The sequence below is a fragment of the Oryctolagus cuniculus genome, chromosome 12 (genome assembly GCF_964237555.1).
Source record: "Oryctolagus cuniculus chromosome 12, mOryCun1.1, whole genome shotgun sequence".
Taxonomy (NCBI): domain Eukaryota; kingdom Metazoa; phylum Chordata; class Mammalia; order Lagomorpha; family Leporidae; genus Oryctolagus; species Oryctolagus cuniculus.
Genome location: NC_091443.1, coordinates 76,975,917 through 76,998,575, shown reverse-complemented (window position 1 = coordinate 76,998,575; position 22,659 = coordinate 76,975,917). Strand labels below are relative to the sequence as shown.

Below are 22,659 nucleotides of genomic sequence, written 5' to 3'. Positions count from 1 at the left end.
TGAAACACCTTTCTTGAAGGAATTGTGTCATTGACTTGCTTGTGGTCCAAATTTAAGCCTAGGTCCTATACCTAATTACTGTATAATATGTAGATGACTTTACATCATCCCTTCTTTAATCAAATGGGCTATAAATATTTATATGGATAAATTTTTAGAGATGTATGTAGGAAAATAAGCAAAAAGCAACACCGTCTTTCAAATATCTCTGCAACCTAGGGAGGCATCTTCCCTTTATCCTTTGGAACACACAGAAAGGTACGTTGCTCAGGGTCATCTAGGATTCTTTGATATACTACACAACTATCAGTTGCATTAGAGAATGCCTGCAGTGATTCCTCTAACTAATCTCTCAGATGTAAAGTATCCAATAGAAACCCAAGATTATTTGAGTATCTATTCTTAGGAACCAAATCAAACTGCCAGCTTCATGTTTGGTGTTCTACATTTCCTTCCAAACCCACCAGGCCATATCTTTTGGGTAGGTATATACTCTGCTATCTGCGGGTGGGTAATCACATTCTTATCCTTTCCATCCCCATCTATGGTTGTGAAAAGAGTGGTTAAAATAGAGAAGAGCTCAATATAATGAAGACCTTCTTCATACTCTGAAAAAGGAAAAAAATATGACTATTTGGGATATTGGCTCTCAAAAGTCATTATTAGAGCATCTTCATTGAATTGGTATGCAGTGATAATGAGCCTCAAGAGAAACCGAACCATAACTCAGAATTCACAGAAATAATCATGATCTGGATCCCTTTCTCTATTGCTAAAATACAGTAATTTTAATACTTCCAAAGTATTTGTTCGGATTCATTTATTCAATGCGTACTTTTTAACACTGTTTTCCTTATTCAATAAATATAACATCATATATCATCTTTATTCATACCCACCTCATGGGCTCCTTCTAAACTCTCATTAGAAAACAAGCTCTTCAGGGGGTAATGCATAGGATTTCTGAAACCCTAGCATACCACCTGCTGCAGCATGAAGTCAGAACTCAAAGAAATGCATAAGCTTTATTCACTGATTTTTAAACCAAGCATTCTGCCTTATGATCTACAGTCTAGACCATTTTCTTTTCTAGATTCTATCATCAATAAAAATCAATTTATTTACCTCATGTAAACATGTATATTGTATATGGTATGGAGCAACCTTCTCTTCTCCTTTAATTTCCACGTTGATTTTCAACCGAATTGCACCAGATACAGCAGACTTATCTGTCCGTTTCTCTGTTAAAGCAAAACAGTAATGGTCATTTTCAACAACACTGCATTTCCCATACAAGTTCTCAGAAGCTTTGAAAAAGGGACAAGTGGCTAAAACCATTTTTTCTAGCTCATATTTGATTAAGTAACTATAATGACACTCCTAAAAACAATTAAAAATATTTACCTAATATGCCCTTGTCAAACTGTCTTCACTATTTCAAGGAAAAATTCTATCCCTCTGATATAAATTTCTGTTTTCTTGATCAGTTTGCCCAATGAAATGAAATAAATTATTTGGCAATTAAAAAGTAAGATAAGCAAAGGATACAAATAATTAGAAAAGTATTGTATCTAAAGGCTTCTACTGCTCAATTTATCTCTTTATTTCTGTGCTTGGAAAGATGAGATTAAATTCAGGTTAACAAACAAAAAAACCTATTCATAATCGTCACTGTTCATGATTCACATAGATCTATTGTCTGCAGGCTACATTTTCAACTGAAACAATACATATACTCAATTCAGCCAAATAATATGTCTGAAAATGAGTGTCCAATATGAACTGATCAATAGCTTTGAGAGTAATAATGATACAGTCACAAAATTTCTAGTGTGTGAATGTAAGAGTAATACCCATTTCACAGATGAAATATAGGGGCAAGCTGACTCATATTCCTTATAAGATAGAGCTAAATCAACAGCTATTTCCTTGCTGTAGAATGCCAGCTGACTTTTCATCATTACTCCTTAATAGTCATTGTGTTGCAAAGATTCTTCCTGAGTAGTGTGGGATCATTAGAGCTTTACTTGTTGTCTGAGAAATGGTTGATTATTGATGAATATTAAAATGCTGAGATGAGGCCAAGGGAAATGCAGGTCCTGGGATCTTCTTATCACACACTTCTTCCTCAAGAAGAGTTCAAGAGGAGCTTTATAGTTTTTTAACTCTCATCATCTCAATGGTTCCATGGGAAGTTGGCTTTGCTTGGACACCAAGGCTTTTAGCCAAGTCTTTCTTTGTGTGGTACACTGAATTCTTATTTATTTATTTATTTATTTTTTGAAAGGCAGAGTGGACAGTGAGAGAGAGAGAGACAGAGAGAAAGGTCTTCCTCTGCCGTTGGTTCACCCTCCAATGGCCGCCACGGCCAGCACGCTGCAGCCTGCACACCGCGCTGATCCAATGGCAGGAGCCAGGTACTTCTCCTGGTCTCCCATGGGGTGCAGGGCCCAAGCACTTGGGCCATCCTCTACTGCACTCCCTGGCCACAGCAGAGAGCTGACCTGGAAGAGGGGCAACTGGGAAAGAATCCAGCGCCCCGACCAGGACTAGAACCCGGTGTGCTGGCGCCGCAAGGTGGAGGATTAGCCTAGTGAGCCATGGCGCCAGCCCGGTGCACTGAATTCTGAGTGATGAGGAAGGGGAAATTTTATAAAAACTGAAATTACAGTATTTGTGAGAACTGAACATACGGAAAGATTTCACAGGAAGTTAAAAAAGCTAAAACCTAGCCTCTCCTCTCTCAAATGTCAAACACTGGCAACAAAAGCACCAAAGTTCCAAATTAAGATGAATAGGCAAAGGTTTACAATGCTGATTGCACCTGTTCCTCGCATAGGCAGAGGGCCAGGTTCAGCATGAGAGCTGGATGGCTGATATTACTGACAGCGCTTTCCAATCTCTCAGCAAAGTGAATGTACTCACACGATTTGCTAAAACAACAACTCTGAGCAATCTCTCTTCTGAATTACCACTCTGTTGCCTCAACTTAAGGACACACAAATGTCGTAGAGATCAAAAATGTCCAGGTGTTGGTAACCTCTTTAATTGACATGTAATTTGCAAATGTTACACAGTTAGTGGCCTGAGGTTTGCCTTCATTTCATATTTTTATTTTCATATATGAAATGATTTACTTATTTAAATAAGACCTGGAGGGTACTCCTTATAATTGAAGCAAAAAAAATCCTACTCCAATAATGCAGAAGTATCAATTTTCCTTAAGGAAGTTTTCTCAAAACACTCTTTTTGATACTAAGATTTTAGTTCAGCTTGGATCATGTATATCCAGAAAAGTTAAATGTTTTTTTTTTTTTTTTTTTTTTTTTTTTTTTTTTTTTTACAGGCAGAGTGGACAGTGAGATAGAGAGACAGAGAGAAAGGTCTTCCTTTGCCGTTGGTTCACCCTCCAATGGCCGCTATGCCAGCGCGCTGCGGCCGGCGCACCACGCTGATCCGATGGCAGGAGCCAGGTACTTCTCCTGGTCTCCCATGCGGGTGCAGGGCCCAAGCACTTGGGCCATCCTCCACTGCACTCCCTGGCCACAGCAGAGAGCTGGCCTGGAAGAGGGGCAACTGGGACAGAATCCGGCGCCCCGACCGGGACTAGAACTTGGTGTGCCAGCGCTGCAAGGTGGAGGATTAGCCTAGTGAGCCGTGGCACCGGCAAGCTAAATGTATTTTTAAAATTATTGTATAATTTAGAATTTCATTAATTCTATGTGACCTTGTCTCTTTACTTTGTTAACTATTACATTGCTTGAAGTACATAGGTTTTGAAGAAGACAAAATCATTTTTTAATTTGATAAAATATATAAGTATCCTAAATGGGATTGGGTCAATTACTCTTTGTTCCATGAGCAGTCAGTCCTCCAAAGAATTTAACTAAAATATTTCTGAGGATATGATTAAGAAATCTTTGGATCATGTCCTTTACAGAAACTGAGATGACATATATTTTTTCTATAGTTCATTAGTCAAGATTCCATGTAATTTATTCAATTCTAGTAAAAGTCACATTTAAACTATCTTTATTTAATCCCTGATTCCATAGTAAAGTTTACATTGAAAACTATGTCAATTAAACATGTTCCGAATATGTTTGTAATTAGCTGAATCCCACACAATGTCTTTGCCATCTCAAACTTTATTGTTTTTTCATCATCTGAAAAGAATTAAAAATGTTTTACCTTTATTGTCAAACTTACCATTAACAGGCCAGAAGGAAATAAGACAAATAGTGACAAATAGTATTAAATTCTTATTTAGGTTCCTGATCTGTTTCATAGACATTGGGTAAAATTTTTGAAGCTGTGTCTTATGAATTAAAAATTAAGAATGGTGTATTTACCTTGCAAAAGACATTCCATTGATTGTAAGAGCTTTCTTTTTTCATCTGACACTTACCAAAAATGTTTCAAGAATACTGAATTGTAATAAATAATATCATCTAGTTGCCAATTAACCCACATCTAAGGACCAACAGAATGCTTTAGGAAGGAATTGGCTATTTTTACCTACATGGGAATATAACACATGCCACAGGTATTCTGGAACTTGAAGTAGATAGAAAGGTAATCACCTAGGTTGTACCAGACATCCATTTCTCCACTCAAGGTTCTTACTTCTACAATTGTCTGTCCGAGAAAATCATCAGACTCCTTTTTGAAATGTTGCTTGACTCTGGATTTAATGTCATCATCTTCATCCCACACTCTGACTTTGATTCGATCTGTGGAGTTATGGCATTCACTGAAAATAAATGTGGATAAATTAACAACCACCGATGAATGCTTCAAACAGCATCTGTTATGAGCAACTTATTTTAAAACTAACTAATCCAGAATGGCACAGTACATTAAATCAATTAGATTTCCTACACACCCATTCCACCTATGCTGCAAGTACCTGATGTACACATATTGAAGAAAAGTTCATTTAGTTAAATTGTGCTAATAAGGGAAAATCCTACCCTATTTCATATTTCTTACCCTGTTTTATCCTATTATTTCCTGAACCAAAATAAACATAATGTGCCACAAAATTTGACATAAGTCAAATTTCTTATTTGCCACATTTATGTTCATCATTATGTACAGTTATGTACATCCATGTTCAAATTTCTTTCATCATAAAGCTAATTTTATTTCAATGAGTGCTCACAAAAGTGGACTTCACCGACTATAAAATGACATTACAGTTATGAGCAAATTCTTGGTGAACTAAAAGTCCCAGTAAGCACAGAACATAATAAATCAAGAAGAATGGAAGCAAAAACTTTCTGATTTTACGAATAAATTGTATATTCTGGTCCATTCTTCATTTCCAAGTTTCCTCCATTGTCTTTTGTTAAAGCAAACAATTTAGTATTTTCCATTCATATTACAGTATCCCTGATTCAATGAATCTCATATACACTCTCCTTTATGTCTACTTTTAACAATCAGCTGGTCTTCTCTCTATCACATTTCCCAGTTTACTGAAAGTGATGATCAAATCTGAACACTCAGTTTACTCTGAGCTTGGATCCCATCTAGCGTGGGGCCTTTACGTTGGTAGTCATGAATGAGTTATGAGCATTACTGAAGTTGGATTTTATAAAGCAATAAAATAACTGCATCTTCCTTTTTTTTTCAATTATGAGTATAAGCATTAAACCACAGGGATATTTTGTTATCACTAAAACTACAGATATTTACATATAACAAGTGTCACAAAATTGAAAACATTATTTATGCCAGTCAGTGCATTAGAATTGTATTTCATTAAAATGATTTTCTTTTCAATCCTATGTATTTTATTTTGCATGTTATAAAAGCAATTCATTTTCTTTTCTTTTCTTTTTTTTAACTTTTATTTAATGAATATAAATTTCCAAAGTACAGCTTATGGATTACAATGGCTTCCCCCGCATAACTTCCCTCCCACCCGCGACCCTCCCCTTTCCCGCTCCCTCTCCCCTTCCATTCACATCAAGATTCATTTTCAATTCTCTTTATATACAGATCAGTTTAGCATATATTAAGTAAAGATTTCAACAGTTTGCACCCACATAGAAACACAAAGTGAAAAATACTGTTTGAGTACTAGTTATAGCAATTCATTTTCAAAAGGCATCTATAGTCTTCACCAGGCAGCCAAACTGATGTATACTACAACAATTAATTAAGAACTCCTGACAGGGTAGTACCTGCCACATTAACCTATGAGGCAGGTTAAATACATTGTTATTTGTACAGCAAATACAATAAAATAAGCTTTGTAGTCAGACATGCCTATCTGAAAGTTGTAGCTCCACTACTTGTGTTGAATTCAGGAATCTTCAACACAGAGCATTTCTGCGACATTCTGGGTTGTCCCAAACACTGAGGTACACTGCTGTCAGTCAACAGGGTAGGATAAGTGATTTTGACACTCCGCCCTCCCCCGACACACATGTACAGATCAGTCCACCAGAATTGAAAGAAACCGGGAGGCATTAATGCATATGTAAAACCCATTGGCAATTAGCTTAGCTCAGGACTTAATACCTTTTACATACAAACACTTTGGCATGTTTTGTTAGGTACAGAAATATGGAAAGCAATTAGTACATCAGCTGCTAATTGAGTTTTTTATAGTTGTTACTCAAAACTTCTTTACCAAGGGTTGTTTTCAGTTGTGAGAAATTACATCTCCACTGTCAAAACTATTCAGATATTTGAGTCAACATATTTACATCAGTTTGCATTTGAAATAGTCATATTCATGCTGATTTTATCAACAGGTAGACGCTTGTATCTGCTAAAGAATGTATTCCAGGGTAGTTGCACCTGAGCCTTTCTACACTAAGACACATACTAGGTAGGCTTTTGGCATAGGGGTTAAGGTAGCACATCCCATATCGGGGTGCCTGGGGTTCAGTGTCGGTTCTGCTGTCTGCTCATGTGTACTGTGTGAGGCAGCAGATGATAGCTCGAGTATATGGGTCCCTGCCATATACATATACATATACATATACATATACATATACATATACATATGGTAGAAATAGATTGAGTCCTGGGCTCCTAGGTTTGGCTTGACCAAACCCTGGCCCATATACTAGCTGTTGTAGGCATACAGAAAGCGAACCAAGAGGTAGACCCTTGTATGTCTATCATTCAAATAAATATAAATAAATAAGAATACTTTTATTTTTCTTTTATATTATAGTTGAAACATTATGCTAATTTTAAAGCTTAAGTTCATGGATAAGTAAAATTACATGTTATTCTGATTATGTATAGAATAAGTTATTATGAATTATTTAATATAAAGATGATCCATTGAGTCTGATAAGGCTGAGAACTAACAGCTACTATTGATTTAACTTGTATGAATCTCTTTGGCTATAAAATGGAAAATGGGGTGGTACCTGTCTTATAAGATGTTTATGGTTATTACTAAGATAGTATCATACAGCACTTAGCACAGTGCTAGACATTTTAACCCATATTAATGTTATAGTGGCACCACTGCATGAATTTTAAGTTCTAGCCCATGCTTGATAATATATTTATTCTTGACAAAGTTCATGGCATGCATTTTTTAATAATTAGTCATAGAAAAGAAAATCTCTAAAATGTTGCCAAAATAAAATCCCATTGGTTATATTTGAAGGAAAAATAATTCTGTCATTCATAGAAATACCATATATCTAATTTTGAGAAATATTTTATAAGCAAAATATGGCAGAGTTAGCAGGGAAGGAGGCAGAATTACTGCATAATATTGCATGTGCAGTAGCTAACAGAGCTCACTCTCCACCAGGGAGCAGTGTTTTGGTATTGAGTTTCTGGTATTTAGTTCTGAGAGACAAAATGATTGATGCATGATGGCAATGATGATTTCCCTAGAGCATCTCCATGATGTAAGTGGACATTGTTCTTACACAGTAGCATTAGAGGCTGGCACTCTATTCTTGAATAACCTTATAATATATGAAAAATCTTTCAATTTTTTGCATAAACTAGACAGAAGGGACCCTGCTATTTGCTGTTTTCTATTTATGATATCAACTATTGTAACAACTTTAAAAGCATAGAGGGATCTACAGGTAACAGGACATAAAATAGTGAATTTAATCTGTAGAGAAGATGGGGCAGACAATGAGGACTCAATCATATTAAGCTTGAATGTCAATGCATTTTGATATATCACAGCAGAACAGCTAGTCAAACTGTTGAGTGCTCTAACTATGAAAAAAACCATATGCCAACTAGACATTTTTATTTGTAACAATGGAAGGAAAAAGCTCTGCATGTTGGCATGTGCCCCTGCAATCTTGCCACCTTCAAAAATGTATTCCAAAAGAGATGCACTCAAATTAGAGGTGGACTGGTTGTAAGCAGTGAAGCCAGGGAGCACAGTATGCCTACAGGGGTTCACTCAACTTGTGCCTTGAAATGTAAATTGACCGACAATATATATGTGGGCACCCTTCAGGGTGGAGGAAAGCCAGCTGCTTCTGTATCCAAAAAGGCAACTATATCAACAGAGATTTCTGAGTGCAATTTCTAATAGAGATAAAGCCGTGGCCCCGGGTCTTTTCAAGCATCTTTCTTTAGGACATCTTTCAGTGACAATAAGGATGGAGCTTAGGAGAAAAAAAAAGTCATATTAAAGGTGCTGCATTTTACCCTGGTATATACTTTTATTGAAGCCAAGGCTGTAATCATTAGATTAAGGGTGAGGAATCAGAAGAGGTGCCCATAGGTAGCAGTTAAAATTTCCAGGCTTATAAAATTGTCTTGAGTTTTGGAAGCTTAGTAAATGTCTCAGGGAAGAGTGTTTCTAAATGCACCTCCTATTTGGCTGGCATCAGCTGTTCTCAAGTAATTCCTGAGTCCCTGAACTCACAGCAATAGGAAATGGGCTCCAATTACAGTATCTCTCCAACTAGGCCAGAAGATCACTCGCCTGGAGCTTCCGGGATGGCTCCAGTTCACGGGTATTGTAGATAATGTTATACTTATCAAATATTTTTAGAGTTCTTTGTCATTTACTTTATGTTGGATCCACCTTGAGTGTAAGCAATGACAAAATGGGCAAAAAATGTCTACTGAGGTGTAAACCCAAGAACTTGGAGAAAAATGAATAAAGGAAATTCAGGAAGAAGTACCAGAGTCTGTCGGATGGACTAACCAAGAACTACTGGTGCTGCTGGATCAGGAAGTTCTCTGTACACCTGTCTAGCAAGCTAAAAGTCCTGCACTTCAAGCTAAAACTAGTAACAGAATACAATTTTGGGGTTCCTTATCTTGGTAGCGAAGGGCATTCATTCATTTCAGTTAAAGCAGGGATAGGAAAGTATATAAATGCTAAGTAGCCAAATAGGTGCATGGTGGCAGATACTGTGTTTGTCTATCTAACAGCCTTTCAAAATCAATCCCTTGGGCTTTTTCCAAGTTTTACACAGTTTCCCCATCTCCCTTCAACTAAAAATGTATATTTGACAAAGTTTTTCCACTGAGGTATAAGCAATAGTCTTCTGGTACAATCTCCTCTATTTTCTTCATTAACTGCTCTAACACATGGATGTAGAAGAGCCTTCACTAAAGGTATTAACATAGAAAGAATAAGATTTGATGGAATCTTTGAGTTACTGCAGTAGTCCCCAAATGCCTAACTCCTGAAATCTGTGTTGAATGAAACAAATGAATCCTTTTTTTTTTTTTTTTAGTTAGTCTGTAATTGGGGTTTAGTGTGAAACTGAATAAAATTACTACAGAACCAAAAGGAAAAAGGATAAGTAAAAGTTCCTTTTGTTTGATTATATCTGAAATGACTAAACACACCTTTAATTTATGGACTTTTACTATTTCTTACATTTATTGTCTTCTGTGGAATTCTTTAGTTACTTAAAATGTGTTTCACAAACACTAACTTCTATGAAAATATAAATGTCCACATTTTGAGGAAGTTATAGGCTCTTGTAGTAAACAGATTTTGGCAGCAAGAGAAATATCTCTACATGCAGTAGAAAAAAAATCTATCCCATATTTTAGATAGAGGTGTCACAGTTTTATGAAATCTTTTCCGGCTAGAGTTTTCCAAAATGGTCAATTAGTTAAATAACAGATCTTAGTTTACTAGCTTGTGAATTTGGCATTTTTGGCAATCAACAGAAATTAAGAACTTTTTACAAATATAAATAAATAAAATAAGTGCTATGGAACCAAGCGATCTGCTTTGTAGTATTGGTTTAATTTTAAAATATTCCTTTATTAAAAAGCAATTTATATTTTTAACATTATATCTTCTCATTAGAGAAAAGATTATTTTTCCATGGAATGAAGTATTTTGTTCTTTACTAAACTGAAGGAAAACATTTTTCCATTTCTGGACTCAGTATTATTATACAAATGTGTTTTGCTTTGCTCTTATTTTTGTTTTAAATTCACATGGTACCTATGAATCATGATTTGTTCTGGTTTCTTTCAGAAGGCATCCAACTGACTAATCTTTAAATAATTACTTTGAAAAAATGGTCTTATTATAAATATTTTTGGATTTGGAGTTTCCTGTATGTGGCCCATAGCTATATCCCCTATTAAAGCAAAAAATAAAAATTCTCCTTATCCCAAGTTATCAAAGTTTAACTCATTCTGAGATGGATTACTTTACCTAGAGACATCTTCTGTGGATATCATAAAGTCAATAAAGCCTCATTGCCTGATTTTAACAGAAACAAATTTCTACCCAAATAATCATCCCCTGATGTGAGATCATTACTGAAACAGTGCAATAACAAACAGTTGTTTAAAATGTAAACTGCAGTTACAATGCAGCTAGGTCTAATGAAGCAACTAAAATGTATCTCAAATGGCAATTCCATCAGAAAAAAGCAACAGTAAGTCATGTCACCATCAAAAATCATGTTCTTGAAAAATATGTGACATTTCTGGATACACAACTTTAGTATGTCAAACAAGATTCTGCAGTGTTGTAGAGTGATGTACTAGGTATTGTTAATACACACAATTAAGAGAAATATTAAACATACATGAATAAGGATACTGTATGAAATAAGAGATGCATTATATCAAAATATAAGTGATATAATTAGGGAATTTTTTCTCTTATTTTTATATTTTCTATTACAACAAAAAACTCTACTTTAAAATACATCCTAGTAATTGTAAAAAATATTCAGGCTGGAAGTCAGAGCTCTGATTGAGAAAATCATCAGCCAGAAACCTTCTGTGAGAGCCATTGTGAGACAGAACAGCGCTGACAGCATTTCAAACAGTAATTAAATTCTCTAGTTACAGTGTAATTCCCTAAACTGTGACCCACAAAATGGAAATACTATGAGATACTCAACGTTCACATTTCCTCCTTACTAATTGATTATGAATTATGTAACCCAGTTCCATTGCAATATTCGTGTCTCATTTATTATTGAATCAAGATCCCTACACGTCTGTTATCTTTGGATTCTATTACAACAGAAGGACAAACTCTAAGTTCAAAACTCAACGGCAATGCCAAGGAATGTCTGCTGCCCACATTTAACAAGGACATTCAATTACAGGAAATGGGATAAAAGAAAACACCACCCAAAATGTGCTTGTGTTTAAGTTTGCCCAAGGTTTTTCTTTGTTGTGTTGGGATGTCGTAAATCCATTCTATAAGTCAATCACATGCAAGACAATAAAAAGAACAAGAAGGAAAGCATATTGCTAGCATGACTTTGGAAAAGGAAAAGAAGAGGAGCTCCCGCACTGGCATTTAAGGGTTGACTGAAAGAAGTTCATGCATTTTAAGTGTAACAGAGCCAAAGGTCAGCGAATATCAATGCAAGGCACATCTGTTTTCCTGTCCCACAATTAGATGCTGATCCCTCCAAGTATTGCATCATAGTTTTGCATCTAATAGTTTCTCAACAGATCCTAAAGTTGCAGCAAAGTCACTTAAACTGTCTTAATAGTTATTAAAAGACTAAAATTTTCAATAAAATACATGCTAAAATAGTAATATTTAATAATTTGAACTGATTATTAAAATATTAAAATAATTATGAAATATAGAATATAAAAATAATTATTAAATAATATTAAGAGAATAAATGCAAAAACTTTGTTTAGGATCAATACCCCATACAGATAAGCAATTCAAAATACTCAACAACACATCAATAACCAATCTAGTTAAGAAACAGGAAAAGCACCTCCATAGATAGTTCTCAAAAGAAGAAAAACAAATATATGAAAAGATGCTCAGTATCATGAGCCATCAGGGTAATGCAAATCAAAACCACAATGAGATTTCATCTCACCTCTGTCAGTGCGATCATGATGCAAAAGACACAGAGCAACAAGTCCTGGTGAGGATACAGAGAAAGAGAAACTCTTATACACTGTTGGATTTCATAAAAAAACTGGAAATAGACTGCTATGGGATCCAGCAACCCCACAACTGGGTATACACCCAACAGATATGGACACACTTTATCAAAGAGGTACCTGCACTGCCAGGTGTATAGCAACACTGCTCACAATGGCCAAAACATGGAATTCACCAAGGTGTCTGTAATCAGATGAATGGATGAGGAAAATACAGTCTATACGTATATATAGATGAATGTTATTCAGCTATGAAAGTTGAATGAAATTCTATCATTTGTAGCAAAATGATTGGAACTTGAGGACATCATATTGAGTGAAATAAGCCAGACACAAAAGATTAATATCAGAAGATCCCCTTAGATATGAGAGTGAAAATTAAGAAAGAAAACCCAAAAATGAAGAAAGCAAAAGACAGTGATCACTGTCTCTCAGTTTTACTGCATATACAAATGTTTTTCCACATTTTGTTTTAAATCTTTGTCAAACAAATAGATAGGAATTTTATTCTACTATAGTTTTAGTGACTTTTGTGGCTATTTAAAAATTTATATGGGTAAAATTGAAAGTTTTTTCATTTGATTATTGTTTATAGCCCTTGCTTATTTTCCTGCCAAACTATGTATGGCCTTTTTACTTTTCCTTTGTTGAGCTGAGCTCTTTATTTAGAGCATTAAGCCTTTGACTATAATGTGAATTAAAAATATATTATCTCAGAGATATCCAAGATGGCTGAGTCGGGTATAGTCACACTGACTTCAGCTACTCTGGGATATGAAAGTAACATAGGAAGGATCAAATGTCCAGAGGTCTGGCTAATGGGAACTTTTGGCGAGAAGTGAGAAAACAATGAAGCTTCTGAGGACAAGAAAAGAGAAGACAGCGACACTGCCACAGCCTGCTACATGGCACGGCCAGCTGCCAGCTGTGCGCCACCACCTTACCACGTCCAGGCAGGAGGAAATTGCCATGCCCTCTGCCACTCACAGTTCTAGGTCAGAAGGAATCGCACAGTCACCTGCTGACTTTTGCTTTACTCTGGGGAGCTGACTAGAGGCTGAGCAATGCCGAGCTTGGAGAAGGGGAGCCTTACTGCCACCCTTCCCTCTCACATTCCTGCAGAGCGCCAGACTCCACAGGGAAAAATCTCGCAGAGGGCCTCTGTTCCATTCCTGCCAGAATCAGAGTCAGAGTTAGGGAAACACGTGGGGCAAACCACAGATTCCCTGTATCCTCCAACTGTGGGAGTTTGGAGCCATTAACCCCATAGCTAAGCTCCTGTACTTTATGGGAGCCAGGAGGATTCCCCCGAGCTTCTCGGGGCTAGTACCAGAAGCAGCCCATGAAAATATCCACTCCAGCCTGGGAGATCTGGGTAATGACTCCATTGTACCCTGAGACACCAGGACTGGAACAACTACTGCTAAATTGGTTAGTTCCACTAGAATCTACCAGGTGGATCTAGAGAAAAACCTAGCTGTATTCCACCTCTGCATTTATACCCGCAAGATCAAAATTTCCTATATACCTTGTAAATTAGAGTAGAGTTCAGTTCACATCCCCTAGTCCCAGGACCAGAGCTGTTGGTACTACAATCCATAAGACCAGTAGGACTTCAGGAAATACCAGCAGCACTTGAGGAAGGGACCATCTGCATCACACAATCCTAGAACCAAAGTGATGGATATCACAAGGCCCAGCATCACTCAGGCTTGCCAGGGGGCAAAGGGGACAGCCACTTTTGTCTCCCTGGGCCCCAAGAACAGGGACCTGGCTAACACAATCACCAGGGAAACTGATGCTGGCCGAACTCTTCGGACAAAGGTACACACCCTAGGAAACCCATATTTATCTCAAAGCCACACTTCTATCCATATGAATTGCAGCAGACTAGACCACTTTGTCACATACAGGCACAATAGACATTGATTAAGACAAATCACTCAGACACTATACTCCTGGGCTCACCTAGAAGCAAGGTGAAAGCAACAAGCAAAACAAAAATAGAGGAGAAACATGAATTCTTTTTCCAATACACCCTACTACATAAAGAAGAAGGAATGATTACATCAGATGAACAGACATCGATGCAGGGACACAGGAGACAGGCAGAACAAGGTAGGCTGATGCCTCCAAAAGAAGCCAAATCCTCCAGAACTAGATACTGAACTGAAGGAAATCTATGAAACGTCACATATAGCATTCAAAATAAGAATTGTAAAGAAACTCAGCATGCTGCAAAAGAATACAGATAGATGAAAGAGATGAGGAAATGAATACTGACATGAATGAAAATGTTACTAAGGAGATAGAAATCATTAAAAGAACCAAACATGGGGCGGAGCCGTGGCTCAGTTGGTTAATCCTCCACCTGCAGTGCCAGCATCCCATATGGGCGCTGGGTTCTAGTCCCCTTTGCTCCTCTTCCAGTCCAGCTCTCTGCTGTGGCTCGGGAGGACAGTGAAGGATGGCCCAAGTGCTTGGGCTCCTGCACCCACATGGGAGACCAGGAGAAGCACCTGGCTCCTGGCTTCGGATCAGCGCCGTGCACTGGCCATAGCAGTCATTTAGGGGATGAACCAACAGAAGGAAGACCTTTCTCTCTGTCTCTCACTTTCACTGTCTTTAACTCTACCTGTCCAATAAATAAAAAAAAAGAACCAAACAGAAATTTTGGAGATGAAATCCTCAATTAATGAAATTAAAAAAAAAATAGGATTTGGAGCTTTAACAGCAGAATAGACCAAGTTAGATGAAAGAATTTCTAACCTTTAGGACTAGGCTTTTGAAATAATCCTATCAGACAAAAATAAAGAGAAAAGAAAAAAGACTGAAGAAAGTCTACATGAAATATGAGAAAACATTAAACGACCAAATATTTGTATTTTAAGTTATTCCTGAAGGAGAAGAAAAGGGAAAAGCAATTTAGAATCTGTTAAATGAAATAATAGTTGAAAATTTCCCAGGAGATGAAAGGGACATGGACAGACAGATAGAAGAAGCTCAAAGGACCCTATGCAGACTCAACTCAAAAAGATCTTCTCCAAGGCATACTGTAGTCAAACTGACAAAAGCCAAAGGCAAAGAGAGAATCCTAAAATGCATCAAATGACATCTAAAAGAAAAGCAAGTAGATTAATATCAGACTCATCAGTTAAAACTCTACAGGCTAGAAGATATGGCAGTGATATATTCAAAGTCATAAAAGAAAAAACTTCCAACCAAGAATATTATATCCAGTTGAACCTTTAAAAGTGAAGGAGATATAAGGTATTTTCCATATGAGCAAAAACAGAGAATTTACTACCACCAAAGCATCCTTTCAAGAAATTCTGAAGGCGGGTCCTGCATTAGAAATGAACGTCATGAAACACACAACACCACCAAATGTACTAATAGAGCAGGTAATCAGTATCCCATTCAATAAAACATCATGTGTTAGTTTTATCTATCAATACTAACCTTGAATATAAATGGATTAAATTCTGTAGGCAAAAAACTTAGGTTGGGTGAATGGATAAAAAAACAAGACCCCACTATATTCTACCTACAAGAAACTTACTTCATAAACAAAGATACACACAGGCTGAAAGTGAAGGGCTGGAAGGAGATATTGCAAGCAAGTGGAAACCAAAAGTGAACAGGAGTAGCTATCCTGATATTAGTTAAAACAGACTTTAAATTAAAAATTGTAAAAAAGAGATAAAGGACATTGCATTTCGATAAAAGGTTCAGTTCATCAAGAAGACAAAACAATTATATATGTGTATATATATATATATATATATATATACACCCAATACAAGATCACCCAAAATACGTACAGCAAATATTATTAGACCTAAAGGGAGAGATAGACTCCAATATAATATTAGTGGGTGACTTCATTACCCCACTCTCATCAATGGACAGGTCATTCAAACAGAGTATCAAGAAAGATAAAAAAGAATTAAAGCATACTATCAAGGCAATGGACCTAACACACAGAAACTTTCACCCAATGGACATACAGAATACATATTCTTCTCATTAGCACATAGAACATTTTTTAGGATAGACCATATATTAGGCCAAAATCAAATATCAGTATATTTAAAAACATTTAAATCATACCACGTATCTTATCAGACCATAAAGAAACAAGACTAGAATTCAACAAGAAAAACACTAGAACACTCATAAATACTTGAATATGCTATGGAATGATCAACGGGTCAATGAAGAAATTAAAAAAGAAATAAAAAATTTTTTTGAAAAAAATGAACACATAGCATGTCAAAATCTGTGTGATACAGTAAAAAGTAGTGTTAAGAGGGAATTTTATAGCATTAAGTGCTTACATTCAAAAAAAGAAATATCTCAATGGTACATCTTGAAGAGTTAGAAAAACAAGAACCCAAAATCAACAGGAGAAAAGTAATAATATGTATCAGAGCAGTAATAAATGAAACTAAAACAAAAAATAAAAATAAAAAAGTTGATTTTTTAAGAAGATAAAGTAAATAAATATCTAGCTGGGCTAACAAAGAAAAAAAATAGAAAAATTCAAGTAAATAAAATTAGCTATGAAAAAGGAGACATTACAACTGACACCACTGAAATACAGAGAATCATAAGAAAGTACTATGAAAAATATGTTATAATAAACTGTAAAACCTAGAAAATATGGATAAATTCCTTGATACATATAACTTATCAAGATTAAATCAGGGTGATATAGGCAATCTAAACAGACCCACAATAAACAGTGAGATTGAAGCAGTAATCAAAAGTCTTACATTAAAGAAAAGTCTAGGATATGATGGCTTTACCACTGAATTCTACAAAACATTTAAAGAGGAATTAATTCCAATACCTTTCAAACTATAGTAAGATATTGAACAGTATGGACAGCATCACTTTACAGCATCACCTTGATACCAAAACTGAACAAGGACATGCAATGAAAAGAAAACTACATACCTATGTCCTTAATGAACATAGATGCAAAGATTCCCAACAAAATATTAGTAAACCAAATCCAAAACCACATCAAAAGATGATACCTCACAATCAAGTGGACTCAACACATCATTTCATCATTAAAAAAAAGACAAACATTCCACAAATTGGGTATACAGGAATATACCTCAAAATCACAAAGGTTATACATGACAAACCAACAGCCAGTGCTGGCATAAAAACTGACACATAGAGCAATGGAACAGAACAAGGAACCCAGAAATTAATCCACATGCAAGCCAACAATTTTTGACAAAACAGCTCAGATAATACAATAGAGTAAGGATAACCTCTTCTACAAATGTGGTGGTAACATCAAATGTATCTATAATGCAGATTTAAATTAGATCCATACCTCTCACCATATACAGAAGTCAACTCAAGATGGCCAAACACCTAAATTTAAGACCTGAGATTGGTGCTGGCGCTATGGTATAGTAGGCTAAGACTCCAACTGCAGCACCAGCATCCCATATGGGCAATGGTACATGTCCTGGCTGTTCCTCTTCCAATCCAGCTCTCTTGCTGTGCCGTGCAAGATGCTCCATGTGCTTGGGCCTCTGTACCCACATGGGAGATGCTGAAGAAGTTCCTGGCTACCAATTGGCTCAGTTTTGGCCATAGAGGACATTTGGGGAGTGGACTAGCAGATGTAAGACCTTTCTCTCTGTCTCTCACTCTCTCTAACTCTACCTACCAAATAAATAAATAAAAACTTTTTAAAAAGACTTGAGTTTATGAAGTTGCTGTAGAAAACATAGAGGAAACACTCCAAGTCATTGGTGTAGGGGATGACTTCTTGGGTAAGACCTCCAAAACACATGCAACAAAAGCATAACTCTGATGTAAATTTAAAATCTGTTATCTCAAAAACAGAAAAGAAAAGTGGAAAAAAGAAGGGTGAGGAGAGGATGGGAGGAAGGGACTATCACTTTAGACTTGTATGGATAAACCATATTGAATCCTAAAAATTAACTAAAATTAAAATAAAAATGAAGGTAAAAAAGCAAAACTAAACAAATGGGACTATATAAAATTCATAAGTTTTGCACAACAAAGGAAATGATCAGTAGAACGAACAGACATCCAACAGAATGGGAAAAATATTTGCAAATTATCCAACAAGGATTAATATCCAGAATATATCAGAATAATATATCCAGAATAGATAATATTCTATTATCTATTATATAATAGATAGTATCTATTATTACATATTATAATAGAATATATAATAGAATATAATAATAATATCCAGAATATATAACTGAAAACACCTGACAACAAAAAAGCAGTTAATCCAATAAACAAATGGACAAAAGACTTCAATTGACAGTGCTCAAAAGAAGAGACACAAATGACCAACAAATAGATGAAAAATGCTCAATATGTGTATATCAGCACTGTTCACAATAGGAAAAATTTGGAATCAACCAAGGTGTTCATCATCAGGGGAATGGATAAGTAAAATGTGGTATACATACAAAATGGGATATTATTCAGCTATAAAAATGAATAAAATTCTACCATCTGTATCAAAATAGAAGCAACTAGAGGACATCATGTTGTGTCAAATAAGATGACACAAAAACACAAATACCACATGATCTCCCTTATCAATAGGAGCTAAAATTCAAAAAATAAAAATAAAAAAAGAAATGCTTGTGTGTATCAGTATTGCTGCAAATAGAGTTTTATAAAACTTTGCTTATGGCTTTGTCAAGTCAGTGATTAAGATAATTATATTACTATAGTTTTAATGACCTTTGGTTACTTTAAAATTTACTATGTAATATTATTCTTTTGGTTGCCTCTTCACTTTGCTGAGTGTTTCCTTTACAGTGCAAAAGCTTCTCAGCTTGATAAAACCTCACCACTGCAAAGGAAACACTCAGCAGAGTGAAGAGGCAACTGAAAGAATGGGAGAAAATATTTAGAAATTATGAAACCGCTGAAGGATTAATGTCCAGAATCTATAAAGAGCTCAAGAAACCTAACAACAACAAAACAAGCAATCCAGTTAAGAAATGGACAAAGGACCTAAACAGGTATTGAATCCATTAAGAACTAATTAAAACTTTACAAAAACAGAAAAATACATACCATCCCAAAACAAATTAAGTGAAAAAAAGCACAATTCTCACTTTTTTAAAAAATCAGAAAATACTGCAGTGTCCATTTTACTGTGAATATAGAGACCACTTAGGAAGAATAAGATCAGAAAAGAGGATCTCAAACAAATGGGAGAAATAGCATGTGTGTGTGTGTTCACACACATGTGTATTGGGGGTGTTTCCTGCTTTTCTGGCTCACCATGTATTTTCACAGTTTAGACCTTCTATTCATTGTGTTTCTTAGTATAAGGATCTACGCCTGTATCTGACAAATATTTACTGGTCTTTCACCACCCAGAGAAAAAGTCATCTCAGTATAAAGTTTCCCTTGGAGCTCATTTATCTTTTCACTTTCATTCCCTGGTATGTTCAGAAAGCAGGTATTCAAGACATTTTTACTGAGCAAATAAGATCATTTTTATAGATAACAGTAACCATATGGTTCATTTTTGTTCCTCATTACATATTACAATATGCATATTCCAAATGGTGGCACAATTACTGTAGCTAAAATGGGTCCATTTGTTTGAAGTTGAAAAAGAGATCCACTTTGAGTATAGGTTTGACATGTAATTGATATTTTAGCAAAGGATTTATATTATGAAATCTTATTTTTATTTAAGTTATGATATGCATCCTTTACTAATGCTTCTTTGTAGGATAAAGAGCTGCAAATCAGTGATCTCTGTAACTCTAAAAGGCCTGCAAAGGTGTATATTCCTGTTGTTCTGTGGCTGTACAAGTCTAAACCTCATGTCCCTAAGTGATTCACAGAATAAGTTAAGCATTTTGCATTTTACTTGCGAGATCAATGTGTATTAGGTATGCTGGGATAGTAGAGCAACCTTGGGAAAATACCTGCATAGTGCAAATTCCATTTGAGCCACTCACTAGTAATATGACATTGGGATTACTCAAGTGCACTAAGACTTCATGTCTAATCTATAAAATTAGAATTCAGACAATTTAAGAGAATAAGGAATAGACATACAAAATGCCTATAACTGTTATATTCTTTTAATTATATCTAACTAATTACAGCTAATTACATAATACAAATGTATAAATATGATTTGTCTTTAACAGCAAATGAAAAATTAATGCAGACATATAAGATTGGGAAAATCTCATTAGCCAAATTATCAAGGCCCAGGAAGTTAATTAAATATTGATATAAACTGATATAATAATATTCTAGTCTATTCTTAACAATACCATTTTAGGGATATATTTTATAATGTAGAAATTTTTAAAACAATTCAAAAAAAGAAATATTTTACAATGTAGAAAATATAGTAATGTAAAAATTTTGAGAGATTGGCTTTTATATGTAGCCATGTACCAGACATGATGCTTTGGTCAATGGCAGATTATATATGACAGTGGTACCATAAAAACATATTGCCTAGTGAAGTCATAGCAGTATTAGTGTGCATAAGTATTAACATCAGTCTATGATTCATACAATGAGGAAAACACCTAACAATGTCTTTCTCAAAAGTATCCCTATTGCTAGGTGATGTATAACTATCACCTATTCTCTTTCTCTCTCTCTCTCTCTCTCTCTCTATATATATATATATACACACACATGTACATATATACACATATATACATGTGTATATATATATACATATGAATAGCATATATATGTGTATATATGCATGTATATTTTTGTGTGCATGCATGTCAAAATGTGACTGGGTATGCATATCCTAGATATTTACATGTATACATATATATGAATATAGACATATAATCAGAGATATACAAGGGGTATTCAAAAGTATAAAAATGTAAATCATACAAACTTTCCTAAATGCCTTTGCATATGATTATACATATGTAGACATTTGATTAGAGATATACAATGATCCTTCAAAATGTTCATGGAAACTTAATTAAAAATTTATTTTGTTGTAAAAATTTTGAAATCCATTTAAATTTCTTTTCATAATGTACATTTTCATGAATTTTTAAAGGTTTAAATATATTATTTTATACATACATACATATAATATGTGATTAGAGGTAGATATTTGAAATTTTTCACAGTGATTATCTAAAAATGACACATAATGTACTATTGAGAAGCCATTCAGAATTTGGTTTAGAACAAGTAGTTAAGCAAGCATTATTCATAAAATACAAAAATTAGAACAAATCCAAGTTCACCAACTGGAGAACAGTTAAACACAATGTGGTATAGTGAGGCAGTACAATACCATTCATTATGAAACAGAAGGGAACTAGTGAAACATGCTGCAAAATGGATCAAACTTGAAAATATTATGATAAGGCTGGCGCCGTGGCTCACTAGACTAAGCATCCACCTTGCAGCGCCGGCACACCGGGTTCTAGTCCCGGTTGGGGTGCCGGATTCTGTCCCGGTTGCCCCTCTTCCAGGCCAGCTCTCTGCTGTGGCCAGGGAGTGCAGTGGAGGATGGCCCAAGTCCTTGGGCCCTGCACCCCATGGGAGACCAGGAAAAGCACCTGGCTCCTGCCATCGGATCAGCGTGGTGCGCCAGCTGCAGCGGCCATTGGAGGGTGAACCAACGGCAAAGGAAGACCTTTCTCTCTGTCTCTCTCTCTCACTGTCCACTTTGCCTGTCAAAAAAAAATATTATGATAAATGCTGGCGAGGATGTGGGGGAAAATGTACCGTAATCCACTGTTGGTGGGAATGTAGACTGGTGTGGTCACTGTGAAAGACACTATAGACATATCTCAGAATTCTGAACATAGACCTAGCATATGATCCTGCCATGTCACTCCTGGGAATGTGCCCAAACCAAAAGAAATCAGCATATGAAAGAGTAATCAGTACCCCCATGTTCATTGCAGCATAATTCACAATAGCTAAGTTATGGAACCAACCCAGATATCCATCAATTGTTGCTAGATAAAGAACTTATTTTATATATACACTATGGGTACTGCTCAGCTGTAAAAGAAATGAAATCCTGTCTTTTGCAACAAAATGGATGCAAATGGAAACGATTATACTTAGTGAAATAAGCTAGCCCAAAAAGACAGATACTATATGTTTTCCCTGATCTGAGGTAACTGAGAGAGTACCTAAAATGTAATGTATTGGAGTAAAAAGGACATTTTGAGATTCACTGATTGTTTACAGCCCTTGTCTCTTTTGTTGATAAACAGTGTTTCTTTTTTT

General features: G+C 35.6%; 1 protein-coding gene across 1 annotated transcript in view; it reads right to left on the bottom strand.

Moving 5' to 3' along the window:
• UNC13C (unc-13 homolog C) overlaps window positions 1-22,659 on the bottom strand; it is a 656,715-nt gene that overhangs the window by 357,171 nt on the left and 276,885 nt on the right. The window contains exons 10-11 of the mRNA XM_017348010.3: window positions 4,584-4,753; window positions 1,126-1,241 (exon numbers count right to left, since the gene is read on the bottom strand). Coding sequence (XP_017203499.2) covers window positions 1,126-1,241; window positions 4,584-4,753 — 286 coding nt within the window. The remainder of the gene's footprint in view (window positions 1-1,125; window positions 1,242-4,583; window positions 4,754-22,659) is intronic.